This window comes from Trichechus manatus, unplaced genomic scaffold (assembly GCF_000243295.1).
Source record: "Trichechus manatus latirostris isolate Lorelei unplaced genomic scaffold, TriManLat1.0 scaffold00126, whole genome shotgun sequence".
Taxonomy (NCBI): Eukaryota; Metazoa; Chordata; class Mammalia; order Sirenia; family Trichechidae; genus Trichechus; species Trichechus manatus.
This window is the reverse complement of record NW_004444062.1, coordinates 1,710,462-1,727,316: the sequence shown is the minus strand read 5'-3', so window position 1 is coordinate 1,727,316 and position 16,855 is coordinate 1,710,462. Positions and strand designations below refer to the sequence as shown.

At 37.4% G+C, this 16,855-nt stretch overlaps 1 protein-coding gene across 1 annotated transcript in view; it reads right to left on the bottom strand.

The window, feature by feature from the left end:
* The window catches only part of ATP8A1 (ATPase phospholipid transporting 8A1), a 280,252-nt gene that overhangs the window by 92,443 nt on the left and 170,954 nt on the right, over positions 1 to 16,855 (bottom strand). Inside the window, exons 17-18 of the mRNA XM_023738968.1 lie at positions 13,586 to 13,724; positions 9,069 to 9,133 (exon numbers count right to left, since the gene is read on the bottom strand). Coding sequence (XP_023594736.1) covers positions 9,069 to 9,133; positions 13,586 to 13,724 — 204 coding nt within the window. The remainder of the gene's footprint in view (positions 1 to 9,068; positions 9,134 to 13,585; positions 13,725 to 16,855) is intronic.

Below are 16,855 nucleotides of genomic sequence, written 5' to 3'. Positions count from 1 at the left end.
GAGCGGCTGGTGGATTCGAACTGCTGATAAAGGGGGGTTAATAAAACAAGTCAGAAAATTTGGGGGATGAAAAAGGTCGTAAGGTGTAACTATCAAGAAACCTCTCTGGATTCAGAACACTGTGGGTTTAATTTCAGGATCCTGCAGTCACTAGCTATGCGAACTCAAAGTCTCTATCTGTAACTGAGACAAACAATGCTAGTCCTACAAAAGCAGAGAACATCTTATGCAGACACACCTGGAGCATAGTCAGTTTCCTATAAACTGTCATTTTTATGGCTGTGCTGACTCATCAAAAGATATGGGTGGCAGGGATGTAAAGGAGTCACAAGGCATGGCTCACTCCCTCAGAAATGTCAGCAAGCTGTGGGCAGAGTGGCAAGGGGGCAGATTGGTTAGAGAGCATTTATCTATAATTCTAGGTCTCAGGGAACTCTTGGAAGAGTTAAGACATGTAGCCAAAAAGGAGATAAAGAATATTCAGGCATTGGGGTGGTGAGGGGACAGAGGTGGATTTTCTTGAAACAGAAACTCTATGGATTTGTGAACAGCTTCACTTAGGTTTCCGCACACAAGGCAGACTCACTGAATTTTGTTTAAAAAAAGGGGGACTCGTTTAGTTCTTATGAGACCAAACAATGGGTTTGATGGGAGTTTTTAACCACATGCTTAGGCTTGCGGCAGATGGTCTTGAATCAGGGGAAGGAAGAACAGATTATTTGTTCATAGGTTATTTTCATTTTTGGGTAATGTTTACATTTTTTACTAACCCAGTTCTTTAAAATGTAACAATGTTGGCCTTCTTCACTGGGAGCTACTTGGAGCAAGCAGCCTGCCAGACAACATTTGAGAAATCTTCCTACAACGGAACATAAAAAATAAAGTATGCTTCTGATAGGGATACATTAACACATTAAAAGTTAAACTAAGATCTTAAACAAAATTTTCAGGCCAAAAAGCTGAAACAGCTTTGCTAATAGTAAAAGAGAAATTCACAGTTACCGAAAGGCCTGTGAATGGCAGTGGAGGAAAACTCAGTGTGGTTTAAAACCTGCCTAAACTATTTTTCAAAGCAATACAAAATGTATGTATTAGACTCAGGGGACATATCAAAACAAAACCTGGGGTAGCCCAAATTCTCTTTTTTCCCTCCTTTTTCTGGAGTCAGGTCAATAACTTGCTTATTCTGGATTTCTTTCAGAAGCCATTCAACGGTGGCTGGTTCCCAAAACAGTGAGGTTTGTCTGCATAACACGTATATGCCGAGCTTAAAAAGGTATAGATGACAACTTCAGCATTTTTGTCCTGAATGTCCTATAAGTTAAATTTGAAGCTTACATGGTGTTAGAAAGTCAAATTCAGCTGGAAAAAGTTAGCAATTCCATAAAGGGCTTTCTTTTACCATGGTGTTGAAAAATATATATTCTTGTGCTTGTTAACCTAGTATCAAATGTGGCTAGCTATTCATTTTCTGTAAAATATTATCAGTGAGGGGAAACACTGGTATCCATAATCAAACCTACAACTGGTTTGGGGTCATATTCTAGAATTAAGCAGAGAAATTTAAATAGTGAGTGGGGCAGCTGTTTAAAATCACCATTTACAGTAGCTAAGAATGAGGAACTCTCTTCCCCTAGGAATAATATGCTAATAGAAATAATAATGATGATAATCATGATAACTAATGGCTGATTTTTCTTGAGTGCTCACTACCTGCCAGACATTGTTTTAAAGTATTTAAAAAGATATGCTTTAATTTTCATAACATCTTTTGAGATAGGTATGATTATTACTCTCACTTTAAAATGTGGCAACTGAAGCCCAGACAAATCTATTTGCTTAGACTCTGGAATCAAACGACATCTCCCAGTGTAGCTTAGCTATCTGTGTTTGGTCAAGTTAACCTTTCTTTGCCTCCAATTCCTCATCTGTAAAATGGGCATAATAGTTCCTACCTAGTAATGCTGAAGGACATCATGCTTGGCAAAGTAGAAGGTCAGCGAAAAAGAGGAAGACCCTCAACGAGATGGACCAACACGGTGGCTGCAACAATGGGTTTAACCATAACAACCACTGTGAGGATGGTACAGGACCGGGCAGTGTTTTGTTCTGTTGTACGTAGGGTCGCTACGAGTCAGAATCGACTTGATGGCTGCTGACAACAGTAATGCTGTCAGAAATAAACATGATCGTCCCTCTAAAAGCCTCAGCACAGTGTTACTATTGTTGTTAGTTGCTGTTGAGTTGGCTCTGACTCATGACAACTCCAGGTATAAAAGTACAAAACACTGCCTGGTCCAGCATTATCTTCACGAGTCCACTGTTGTGGCCACCGTGTCATTCCCTCTCATTGAGGGTTTCCCTCGTCTTTGTTGGCCCTCTACTTTACCAAACATGATGTTCTCCTGGAATCGGTCCATCCCGATGACTCACCCAAACTAAGTGAGTAGAAGTCTCAGACAATGTTCTGCAATCCATAGGGTTTTTACTGGCTATTTTTTGGAAGTACATCTCTAGGCCTTTTTTCCCAGTCTGTTTTAGTCAGGAAGCACCACTGAAACCTGTCCACCACGGGTGACACTGCTGGTATTTGAAATATTGGTGGCATCAGAGCAACACACAAGCCACTATAGTATGACAAACTGACAAATGTATGATGGCCTTAGTACACTACCTAGTACAAAAGAACAACAACTTAACAAAAGTAAGCTATTGTTTTTGCTATGACCATAGCAGGAAAGAATAGAATGCTGCAGGGATGGCAGAATTCCCTTCTCACTGCAAGTCAGAAAGCTGTATTTTCCTTTGGGGCTGATACGTTGTTTCCATGATTTCTTTCCAGACATTAGGTGATGGCCCCTGATCAGACTGAATGTGAATGGATAGCAGGAGAGAGAATCTAGAAAACCTGTGCCCAGGTGATCAGAAGGAGAGGTAGGCAGGGCTTCTCAGGAGTTACACTTGGAAACTCGGTCAGCCTTTTGACTGTGAGTGAAAGAAATGTATTTCTCCAAACTCTCTCCATAAGCTACTTAACCATCATTCCTCTTGATTCAATAAATGCATAGCGAATATTTTTCTTTCCTGTCTTTTTTTGGTTTCCTAAGAAATCCAGTCAGGAAAAACGAGGGAGGAAAAATAGTAAAAATGTATTTGAGATCCATCCCTACCTCCCAAGACGGAGCCCATAACTCCCCATATAAAAGAGATGTTCAAGGAAGGAGGGAACCCTGGTGGTGCAGTGGTTAAGAGCTCGGCTGCTAACCAAAAAGTTAGCAGTTCGAATCCACCAGTTGCTCCTTGGAAATCCTGTGGGGCAGCTGTACTCTGTCCTATAGGGTCACTGTGAGTTGGAATTGACTCGATGGCAACGGGCTAGACGAACGAGAGACCAATTTATGGGTACAATATGTGGGACTCAGGACGATAGTTTGGCACCTTTGAGATATCTACTTCTTTAAGCAGTGTAGTTAGCAGCTAAAGAAATGATGGTCCATTTGTGCTTAACAGATGAAATGGTGGTGAAATCCTGAGTTATCTCAATGATACAAGTCTTTAAAATTTTTCTACCTTTTAGAAGAAACTTAAACCATACTGATTAAAAAAATTTTTTTTCTGAGTCACTTGGAAGTATTTCCAGAGATTCACAGAATTGGTATATTATGAGGGATTTGACTAGACAATCACACTCCTTCATATAAACTCAAGCCTTACAGAAGTTTTTTAGTACATTTTGAAAGACTGTAATTAGAAACTGAGAGCTAAAAAGATAGGTCACAATATGAGATTCCCTAGTTCTTTGTTCACATTTTGGGTGTTTCAGGTTTAACAGACAGATTTTGAATAAATTACTTTATGACAAACTAAAAGGATACAAGAAGGATCCTCTGGACCTAGGTCACTAAGTGAAAGTGGTTTCTGAGAAGTTTGTGGACTATTTCTTGGGTGTTGCTGTGCAGAGTTAGGGAAGAAGTACAATATACCCTTCAGGCCAGTAATTTGAAATTCATGCCTCTGCAGATCCTTAAGGAAATGTCTCATATGAAGAACATAATCAAACTTCCTAATAAAGTAGTTCAAAGTAGCATGACAAAGAAAATTATACAAATTATCTAAATTATCTATTTATTACAAATATTTGATAGTCATGTTTTGATCAACTTTAGATGATTCTCAATGATGCTGATCCATGAAATTCTTTGTAAATTTCAAAAAAAAAAAAAAAAAATCTACCAAGCCCTCTGCCTAAGAACCTCCTTTGTTGAGACTGTCTATATCTGACAAGAGCCTGGCAGATAACTGGGTGAGAACACCCAGCTTTGCTCTCGGGCATTTTTCTAGCTGGTATGCTCTTCATGCTATGAATGGAGCTGGGAATCAGCAGAGGCAGAGAAACTTCAGGTTTCCGTATCAGACCTGCAGAGCAAGGCTTTCATTTTGTTCATATGCATTTTCAACTGCAGTTTGGTTTTATACATGTATTTAAAGTTTTTTTTTCTTTTTAAAATGCAAAGGAGTAATTTTTAAGACAATCATACTGAAATAAAAAAAAGAAAATTAGAAAACAAAGGCTTTTTTTTTTTTTTGAGATGATCTAGATCATGAAAAGAAAGATTTCCACTGCCCTGCGGGTCAGGAGAAAAGTTTTTCTATTTGAAATTTTAAGAGCCTCTCTGATACTTTATAATAAGTTTAACACAAGAAAATGATTCACCTTTTAAATTTTAACAGTATAAGGGATAATATTTTTGTGGATAATGTGAACAGTTCACAGCAGTATGCATCATTTATGCAGAAGAGGACCTATGTCTACAAATTTCTACCTTATGAAAAAATAAAAGATGAAAAAATAGTATTTATTTCATAATAAAAATGATCATTATGCAAAGCAACTTGGAAACTACTGAAATACTATTTTTCTACTAAATTTCGTAAGATCTCCTTTTTACATGTGCCATACACTGTGCTAACCATATCAATCCAAGGCTGAGAATAACATTACTCTCACTTTATAGGTGGCGAAACTGTGGCTCTGAGAAGTTACCTAATTTCAATTTGTCCACAGTTGCACAGTCAGGTTAGAGTAAAACTGTGTTTTTAACCCCGGTGCTATTTCACAGAACAATCTGAGTACACTCATTAAAATTGCTACTTGTACAAAACACACAATTAGTTTGTTCCCTATTGTCTTATTTCCCAAGATATTATGCTCCTAAGTTTATTACTTAAATGTTAATTATTCTTTGTGCTGATGGAATGACAATTCTATTTCTTCTTACTCTCTATCAGCACACTTTTAACACAGGATGCTTTCCTTTCCCCAGGCAATAAAAAAATAAATAAGTAACAATTTACCTACAGGCACTCTAGCATATCTATTGAATTGCCTGAAATCTCAGCAGTGGATTTTATGACACAAGATCTGATGGAGCTACGCAAAGTGATGCTTCCTTTCCTGCTGAGAAACAAATGAGTGTACCACAGAGGGTCTGACCCCAAACAGCCAGATTCCTAATGTCATCACTTTAACTCCCTGGGAGAAAAACCTTCCCCAGACACCAGTGCTAGAATGTGCAGCAGTCCAGAGCTGAATTAATTAGTGTTAATCCATTCAGCCATAGCGTTTGCCTACAATCTTCCACACCAAACTGCCTCGTGAATGGCTAAGGAGATTTCTAACTCTGTCCTATAAGGTTGCTATGAGTTGGAATCGACTCAACGGCAACAGGTTTGGTTTTTAGTTTTTAATATTAGATATGATAAGATTACCATCAAATTTAAAACTGATATACAACTTTTGTTTGTTTAAGAGAAGCCTTTAATTTAAATTTACTCAGCAATGCACTTCTCAAGTATTTATGGAATACTTACTATGTGCTAGGCAATTTGTGGGGCATTGAAATAGTAAACCAAAATAGACAGACATGGTTTCTGTTACCTATGTTTGCTCTAGTAGAAAGAGGTCACGCAAGTATCTTTTAGGTGTTTATTGATTTTGCATTACCACCTTGAAAACCTCAAAATGAAAATAAATGCCAGTGTCTTAACAATATACTGATGGACTACATTAAAGGTTTTTGGTATATCACTTTAACTTCTCTTTTTTTTTGAAATTACTATTTACACTACTCGGTACTTAAAACACTTAAAGGACATGTTTATCCAAGAATTGGAAAAATAAGATGGACAGATTTTAAAATAAGAAACAACGCTACCATACTCTACATAAGGTGAAAACCTAAACCCAGATAAAAGGAATATATGTCATATCAAACATGGCTTGTCATGCTTTTACTTCAACATCATAGGTCCTACTTCTGATTTCCTGCAGTTGTAAGAAAAGCTGTGCACCACATGTAATCCATGTTGCTGACAAAGACATAAACTTCTACAGGGACTATGGGAATATAGTTTTCCACGATGCTGTGAACAACTACAGTCCAGTTCTGGAATCACCCTTGACAGCTCCTTCTCTAGGGACATCAGTGAAGTCTGTCTGAATTTTTCTCATACCACATCACTGGCATTGGTACCCCCATTTCCTCTTATGTGACTGGTATCCTAGTCCCCTGCCTCCAAGCCTCTCTACCCTTCCAGACTTACTAATGTACAACTGCTTCTACACATTATAGTTTGTAAAGCACAAGGCTGATGAAGTTGCTCCCCCTGCCTATGAGGGCAAATTCTTAAACCTGGCCCAGCCTTCCACCACCGGACCTGAAACTACCTTTCCAGTTTTAACACTCTCTGCCATTTATTTACAGGTACATTACAAATGCTGAAGGAGCCCTGGTGGGGCAGCTGTTACATGTTGGGCTGCTGACTGAAAGGTGAGTGGATCAAACCCACCAGCGGCTCCGCAGGAGAAAGATATGGCAGTCTGCCTCTGTAAAGATTGATAGCATTGGAAACCCTATGTGGCAGTTCTATTCTGTTTTATAGGGTCGCTATGAGTAGGAATTGACCTGATGGCAATGAGTTTTTTGGGTTTTACAAATGCTGTGGCACCATTAAAAAAAATTTAGGTAATTTAGGTAGCTTTATACATATGTCATTACAGAACAAAGGCCAAGATACATTATGTGAGAAAAACAAAGTGTAAAGCAGCGTGTATTGTATGCTATAATTAGTGTTGAACAACAAAGGATACGTACATACATATACACATACATCCCTTGGATATAGCAGAATATTTCTAGAAGAACACACAATAATACAGAACTGGTGACCACCCCTAGGGAGGCAAACTGGATAGCTTGGGTATAAAGGTTGCAGACACATTTTTTTACCACCTATCTACACTTTTTCCCTTTTGTACCTTCTGAATTTTACATTATGTGCCTGCCTCTATGTATTCAAACAAAAAATACTTAAAAAATTATAACCTTGTGTTCAAGTCTAATGTTTTCTTTACATGCCCCAAACTTACTTGCAATAACTTGCCTCAAGCCATTTTTTTCTGCTTGAAGTACTCCCTCCTTACTCACTCACCTCCACCTAACTAAATGCCATTTACTTTATAAATATTTCCCTAACCTTTACAATATTTTTCACAGTAAACTATCTACCTTTTTTACATATCTGTTTTGTACTGTTTTTGTATACATCTTACTTCCCTTGGAGCCCTGGTGGAGCAGTGATTAAGAGCTCGGCTGCTAATCAAAACCTTGGCAGTTCAAATCCACCAGCCACTCCTTGGAAACCCTATGGAGCAGTTCAACTCTGTCCCATAGGGTCACTTTGAGTTGGAATTGACTTGATGGCAATGGGTTTTTTTTTTTTTTTTTTTTACTTCCCTTATTATTTTGTAAGTTTTGGATGGCAGGGTTGTCTTAGTCATAATTTTTCACAACACAGTAACTTGGATATAATATACCTAAATTAATACGTATGGATGGTAGAGAACAGAGCCAACTGTAAGCTAAGGGGGAGGAGTCCATCGCATTCTTGTCTAGTGCCTAGGAGAGGGAGCACTGAGTGAATAAATGAAAAGTAAAGACTTCAAATCACAGGGTGGATTTTTTGGTTTGTGTTTTTAGGATTACAGCTTGCTTCGTAAAAAGTACTTCTTCAATAGTTAAAGGTCTACATGACTTAAAGTTGAGAAATCACATATTGTCTTTCAGGCTACAAGAAATAGTAAAGTATCAGAGGGTCATTTTGCGGACAAACAATTATGAGGTCACCATGTCAATTTAAAAATCTGAAGTCAAATTCTTATTACATGTAATTTCTGTTCTATACCTGACTTCCAAACGTTTGCCTTTTCATTCACCTCTTTACCATCCCTCCTACATATTTAGCCTCTCAGCTTCGCCAACATCCCCTCAGCTTTGCCAACATCCCTAATCATCAGGTTTTCTTTGTGTCACTACAACTATCTTAAGCAGTTCTATTATCACCTCTCCTGTTCTGTCTTCCACCTTAAATTACAAGTAGTCACCTTTACTTTAACATATTTAGTTCTTTTGACCTACATATTTTTCTGTTAACTTCTATTTTATACTGCATTCCTAACAAATCCTTTTCCTTCTTCCAAATGTGATTGTGAATACCTAACACAGCCATAAAAAGAAAAAAAAGACATCCTAAGAATTTATAGTTCAGCCCAGAAGAAGTTAGTGCATTAAAAAAGAAAATCTTTGCCAACAGCAAGTTATTTTGTGTTGTTCAATAGCTTTCACAAAAATTTTTAAGAAGCAAAATATATATTAGCACTGGAAGCTAGAGCACGTATAATATGCTCAATATATAAAATACCCAAGTAGATATGAACAAGTTCCAGTCATTCAGCAACTCCTGGCATAATGCTTTTATAAAACAGCTTTTCTGTCTCACAACATTAAGCAAATTGTTTAGCAATTTCTCTTAGCTGCCACAGATAGAAAGCTTAAATCTATTTACACCAACATGGTTCAAGGGAGTACACATTACATCAAAGTAGAACAATACCAATAAGGTATCTTTTAACTTCAGGAAGATAAAATATTTCTACGGCTATGTGAATGTAAAATAAAATACTACTAGATGATTAAATTACTAAAAGATAAAAAAATAATTTTACTTACATCAAGAGAGCCTTCATTTATAACAATCATTCCCATGTTCTTCTTCAAAAGTTTGCACGAGTGTCCTATGTCAAAAAATACAGTGAATTAATTGACATATTAGTTTTTCTGGAGAGAAGACGTGAAGAAAGTAAAGTAATGATACCACCAAAATATCTAAAGACTATTTTATTAGAAGTTATGGCAATCAGCTGTTATTCGAGTTTTACGTTGTTGTTAGCTGCTGTCAAGTCAGACCCTGACTCATGGTGACCCTATGCATGAAGGACTGGATCACTGTGATCCACAGGGTTTTCACTGGCTGATTTTCAGAAATAGATTGCCATGCCGTTCTTTCTAGTCTGTCTAAGTCTAGAAGTTCCGCTGAAACCTGTTCAGCATCATAGCAACTTGTAAGCCCCCACTGACAGAAGGGTGGTGGCTGTGCATGAGGTGCATTGGCTAGGAATTCAACCTGGGTCTTCTGCATGGAAGGTGAGAATTCTACTATTGAACCACTCTTGCTTGCTATAGGAGGGATATGAGACAAGGGCAACATCTGGCCTGGTTGTCTGCATAAACAAATATGGGAAGAGACTGTAATAATGATTTTCAATGCTATAAAAACTGGCAAACATAGATGGAATCCCCCTCCTGATGACCAATATGAAGAGCATAAGATGGGCCAGAGGGTTGTTTCCAGAAAACGGTGCAGAAGAATAGCGTTGCTATCTCTCTGACCCACTGATCCCACCACCATCTCACTCTCACTGCTCTTGGATGGTCATGACAGTCATCTTCTTGCATACATCCTCTTCTTCCTCTCTCTTTTTGTTGTACTTGCCGCAGGGCAAAATTACCCCCGCTAAATCCAACTCCACCTACTCTGTATCTGAACATGACTGGAGGAAAACAATCAACCCTGCTGACTAATTTCACTTTAGATCTATGCTCACTATGCTCCAAGGGGCCCTTAGTGTCACCCAGAAATCCTACTACATTTACCTGGTCACTTCACTACTCTACTGTCCGAGAGGACTATTTTAAACCTTCTCCTCTTCCCTCAACTCTAAGTCTCCTTCCGTCCTCACTCACAGCTGATGACCTTCCCATTTACTGATAAGATAGAAGCAACCAGAAGAGAAGAGCAACTCCTTAAGCACTCCTCACCTGTGCCATACATACACCCTGCCTTCTCTCCAGGCACCATGCATCAACCGCCCTGCTCAAGCGAAAGCCTCCTCTTTCACTTGCTTAGATTCCACTCCACTCACCTACTTAAGGACATGGCTCCACCAATTCTCCCTCTTTCTTCTGAATCACTTTTTTCCTTCTCCATAGAATTTTTCTATCAGCACACAAACATGCTATTATCTATCTTGAAAAAAACAAAGCAAAAACCCCTTCTCTTGATCCCACTTACTGTCCCATTATGGCCTTGTATTTCTCTGGAGTTGACTACACTTTCTGTCTCTAATCTCTCTCCTCCCACTCTCCTCAGATCACTCCAATCAGCTTTATTTTGCCCGCACCACTATGCCAGACTTGCTTTTGACAAGGTCAGGGATTTCCACATTGTAAAATCTAATGGTTATTTCTCAGGCCTCATCTTACTCAACCACCAATCAGGAACATGTGGTACAGCTATCAATCTTTACTCCTTGAAGCACTTCTTCACTTTGCTTCTAGAATACTACATTCTCCTTCATTAGTCCCTACTTTATTAGTCCCACCTCTTGTTGATTCCTCCTCTTCTCCCTGACCACCTATCAATACATCCAATGATAAGGTATAAAATCGAGAACATTCACAAGAATATCAATCTTCTTCTCTGATATGAAATGGAGATATATAAATGCCCGCTACCAAGGTGTTCTGTTCTCTGTTAAACCAAATCTGTCCTTTGAGGCGTTATTTGAACAAACCTGTCATACAAGACTTCAGAGTCTCATATCTTATGAAAATAATCTCTAAAACCAATCTGTAATTCTTATTAGTTGTCTTTCTTGATAAATTATTGTCCTGTTAATAATGATGAAAATAACACCTATGCATTCTTAAACAATATAAAAGTCTGTAAGTTTTCTTAGTCATATTAAAAGATCTTCGTACTTTCTTCTCCCACATGCATTACAAAAAAATTAAAACCCACCACTCTGCTATGTTTACAATTTAACAAATACTTTGAGTGTCTCACATTTCACATTTAAAATAATACCATCCCATTCATTCTCATGGTTTTAAATACTATCTAAATGTTGACCATTCTGAAACTCATCTCTCTTGCTCAGACCTCTTTCCTGACCTCCAGACTCTCATGTCCAAGTGTCTACTCAAGAGAAGACACTTAGGTGTCAAACGGGAGTCTCAAACTTAATATGTCCAAAAACCAGCTCCTGAATGACCCTCTGAAAAACCTGCTATTCCTTCCTTCTTTCCCATTTTAGTTGCTTTCCCTTTCTGTTGCTAAGGCCCCAAACCTTGGCATTACCTTTGATTCCTTTCTTTTTTTCACACACTACATCTAATCTATCAGATAATCCTGTTGGTTCCACTTTAAAATTTATACAGAACCCAACCATTTCTCATCACTTCCACTGTTATCATCCAGGTCCAAGTCACCATCATCTCACCTGGATTAATGGAATCACTTCTCCACTGGTCTCTCTGCTTCCACATTTGCTTCCCATCCAGTCCACTCTCAACCTAACAGTGAGAGTCACCATTTTCACAGAAAAGTCAGATTTTGTATCTCCTCTGCTCAGACCCTTCAAAGGCTTCTCATCTCACTCAGAGTAAATGCCAAAGTCCTTACAATGGCCTAGAAGGTCCCGTCCAACCTGGACTCCCTTACAGTTCTGACATCGTCTCCTAATAGTCCCCGCTTTGTGCATTTCTGCTCTTTTGGAAGACAATTTGTCTCTAAGCATCCCTGTGACAAACTCACTTCTTTCTGGTACTTCCTCAAATGTCACCTTTTCAATGAGTCTTCCTGATTTCCTTACTTAAAACTGAATCCCTCTGTTCAATTCCCTATCTCCTTTCCCTGTTTTATTTTTCTTTATAGCAATTATTGCTATCTAATATGCTATATATTTTTCTCATTTACTTCATCATTTGTCTTCCTGAGTAGGATCTAAAGCTCCACAAAGGCAGGCATTTTGGTTTGTTTGTTCTCTTCTGTGTCTCTTGCACTTAACTAGTGCCTGGCAAAGTAGGCATCATAACCATTTGCTGAGTGAATGAATTTTATTGACCGTTTTCTAGTAACAACCAAACCCCAAGGTTCTAAAAGTTAAATGTTGACCAGAAACTTCCACCATGTTCTTTTCATAGGAACCTTTATAATGGCTGTATATCCTGAGCAATTTGTACTCATGATTGCTTATTTCCCTCATCTATCTGTATTTACTACCATATATTCTCCCTCTATCTGTAGTCATGTCTTTTTATATTATTTGTGTTTTTCAGGTCTCTCAATTTTAACGCATTCTATGTTTCCTTTGAATTGTATTCTCATACATCCTCTCTTCATTTTGTCTCTAACACCAATGATGATTTCATAATCAAATTAACAACTTGTGTGGCTTATAGATTTAAACTTCTACTAGCTAGTTTTTTTAATTATTAATTTTCCTTAGTAATAACATCAATTTACTTTAAACTTATAATGTATAAAATTGTATAGAGTTTTATAGTTACAGAATACTTTACGCTGATTGCCAACACTTCTAAAAGAAATATAATCTAAATGTTTTTTTAAATAAAGATGTTTAATAATGACTTTCTAAAAATGTGGTTTCATGCTGTGAACACTGCTGAAATGGTTTTTTTGACTCTGGGGAGTTTCATATGTAATCATTAATATTCAGAGGCCGAATCTACGTCAGGGTTTATAGGCTTAATACTATTATTGAATCTGGAAAAAAGAGTGATATTTTCTTGCATATTATTGGTACAACAGACCTCTAAAACAAAATATTAGCTTTTTTCTCAGTAAGACCTCTTTCTAAGAAATTGGAATTAAATTTAGGATGGATGAAAAGTGGCACCATTCTTACTTCCTGTCTCAGAAATAACCTTTGGCCACATAAACCATCAACCCAATCTCCTGACTTTCACTGACAACTGCAGAGTACCATCTACAGGTGTCAATTATGGGTGGAAAGTGGGGTAGGCAGAGACAGATGCAAAGGAAAGAGAGCACTAATTGGTTGTAAACGTTAAAATTTGCCTGTATATGTAACCACAGGAGAAAAATATGGCCGTCTGCTTCCATGAAGATTACAGCCTTGGAAACTCTATGGGGCAGCTCTACTCTGTCCTATAGGGTTGCTGTGCATCAGAACTGACTCGACGGTAGTGGGCTAGTGGGTATACACGTAACCATTGCAATTTTAAAGGGGCACTAGAGCTATAATAGATAAGCCCTACAATACTACAGCTCTTTCAAATCTTGAAATATTGCAAATCTATTTTCTAAAATATATCAAACTGTTAAAAGTATCAAGATTTAAAGTTTGAATTATGTGAATTACCAATGTTAATGGCAGTTTCTTGCTTGTCTCCTGTAAGGATCCAGATTTTGATATCTGCTTTCATTAGAGTTTCTATAGTTTCAGGCACTTGATCTTGTAATCTATCTTCAATGGCTGTAGCTCCAAGTAGCTGAAGATTCTAAGGAAAATTAGTAAAAAATTTAAGAAGAAAATCAGTTTAGATTCTTTGTTAAGAACAAAAAATTAAACGGTTTATATGTATTTAAATCAAAGATTAAATGATAATTCATAGACTTTTATGTGAACGTCAACTATCCCATTGAGTTTTCTCTCTTAAAGATTCCTTGCTTTCATCCAGTACTTTTGTCATGAGACTGGGGCTCCTTCTACCTGCCTTACACTACTCCTCCTTAAGATAAGAAATGAATCCTAAGAAAAACACATATAGGAAACAGAAAATCAAAATTCAGTTAAAAAGAAAGAGGCAGCTACTAAAACAAATAAATAAATTGTGGAAGATCACTATAATGAAGAAGCAACTTTGCTGACCTGTTTGAAAAAGAGTAAGGATATATGCAGACACTATTAAAATGTAACTTGATGCAATGTCAAGAAATACATACACATGACACAATTAGAAATGACAAGGAAGAGAGCAATAAACAAAGTGATAGCATTAGTCTCTTTAAAACAAAACAAAACAACAAGTTGAGTGTTTTTCACGTTGTTCTGCATATAGGTAGTGGAAGGTCAGATTCCATTAAATACCTCTTGCTTATACAAGACAAGACCTAAGATGACCAATATGCTCTGTGGAAAGCTTTTCTGACCTCTCAAAAGAAGAATGGTTTCTACCCTTATCTTCCCAAATGAAAAAAACAAACAATCTCTTGGCTGTTAGGGAAACCTACAATGCCAAATGGACACAGGTAACAGTGACCTCTTGGTTCTGAATACATAGGAATGCACAGTGATGGACTAAGATTTAAGCCTCTCTCTTCACCATGTGATCAGGCCCTGTCATTAGCTGGGCGTTCTTTTCAATGGTGCTCTTCAAAGCCACCACCTATTGATTCTTAGTCTTGGTCTCACCTAGTTTTCCCCATAACATAACCTCAAACATGATCCACTTCAGCATTCATCTTTCTTCTCAACCTATTTTCGCCTCTCTTGATTTTACCTTTATCTAAATTATTAGAGAAGGACAGGATGGATATAATGGAAATTAAGTGTTGATGGTAATGTCAGGGTTGATGATAACATAGAAAGCATTCCAGTTGTTATTTTAACTCTACCTTTAAGCCCTATTTACTTTCCACGAAAATTGAGGTCCAAAAATAGTTCCAAGCCTTGGTAGGCATGGAGTATATTGTTAAGTATAAATACGTGAACATGAAAAAATGTATGTGTTTGTGTATAGGTCATGTATGTATTAGGAATCCTTTTGGCTACAAGTAATAGAAAAATCTGAGTAAGAATGACTTAAAGAAAGGTTTTCCTCACATAATGTTGCAGTAGGCAGCTGTGGGCATTAGGTTAGTGGCTCAACCATATGACAACCAATTATCCTGGTCTCTCTCAATGTCTCAAAGTGGGTGTTACAGCTATAGTTGTGACAGTCATATTCAAGGTAGGGAGAAGAGGGTAATACCAACTGTATCTGTCTCTTATTTCGAAAGCAAAAGTGTTTCCAACAGCCTTCAGCATATTTCCAATTATGGCCAATTGGCCAGACTGCGTTACATGGCTACTCTTAGCTCTGAGTATCTAACTTTTCCAGCCTCCATAGAGAAGGTGGCAAGGGAGAAGGGCATTGGGAGCAAGTGTTAAATTAGCCAATCAACAGTCTCTGTCACAATGATTATATACAGACGGGCATGCATATGCAGTAGTGTTTGTATGTACCTGTATATGTGTATATGCATGTATGCACACACTCACACACACACACACATGCTCTCCCCACTGCCTCACCTGTTGAAACTCAGCACCAAACTCAAAAGTTACTACTTCTTTTAAGCTTTATTTCTTAAAATAAGTTTCCCCTCTGTTCTGCTCCCACAGAACTTTGCTCATCTTTTCATATCTTAGGTTTTATCATATTGAGAGTAGTTGTTTAAATGCATAACCCTAGTAGGGACCATGTCTTGTTTATCTTTATATCTCCAGAGCACTGGCAGTCAGCATTCAGTATGTTTGCTGAGTGAGCTAATGGCAAGTAAATAAATCAATTAAAAATTTAGCCCAAATGTTATAAAACATTGCTACAATCCAGGCCATTTTTCTTTCAATATATTACAAATAACTTGTACAGATATTATACACACTTGACGTATAACTTCTTTGTATATAATATATAAAACAGGGAAGCAAATTTCCTTCTTTAAGGCGATAGCAATTTTATCTTTAATGAGAAGCAGATTTGAAATCTATCATAACCTGATGAATAATTATCATCAAGAAGTTCAAGAATGAAAAGAAAAAACAGTTCAGCATCAACTATGCCAACATCACAATTGCTGTATTTCAACATTTAGATAATGATCCTATCAATTCTTTTAACCACCTTTAGGACATTTGAAGCTAAATCATTTTGGCTCACATCCCAGTGAAGATCAGGATGTAGCTGTATTCAAATTTTAAATATTCTTCAGAATTCATGATGAGGTTTTTAATAATCATGGACTGGAGACAGCTCAGTAGTAAGAAGCTTCAAAATGTTCTAAAGCAAAAAAAATTTTTTTTTTGTAATATGCTTCATAAAACGTAGTAACTAGATAATTCGAGAGCCAGGACTTGAACACATTCATTAGAAATGTATAAACAAACATCTGTACATTTGTTAGCTCTACTCTAAGGGAAGAAATGAGTTAAGAAAATATACAGATAATAGAGTTCAACTCTGGCCAACTGACTGGAAGAGATCTATATTTACGCCTATTCCCAAAAAAGGTGATCCCACCGAATGCAGAAATTATTGAATAATATCATTAATATCACACACAAGTAGAATTTTGCTGAAGTTCATTCAAAAGCGGCTGCAGCAGTATGTCGACAGGGAACTGCCAGAAATTCAGGCTGGATTCAGAAGAGGATGTGGAATAAGGGATATCACTGCTGATGTCAGATGGATCCTGGCTGAAAGCAGAGAATACCAGAAAGATGTTTACCTGTGTTTTATTGACCATGCACAGGCATTCAACTATGTGGATCATAATAAATTATGGATAACATTGCGAAGAATGGGAATTCCAGAACACTTAATTGTGCTCATGAGGAACCTGTACATAGATCAAGAGGCAGTTGTTC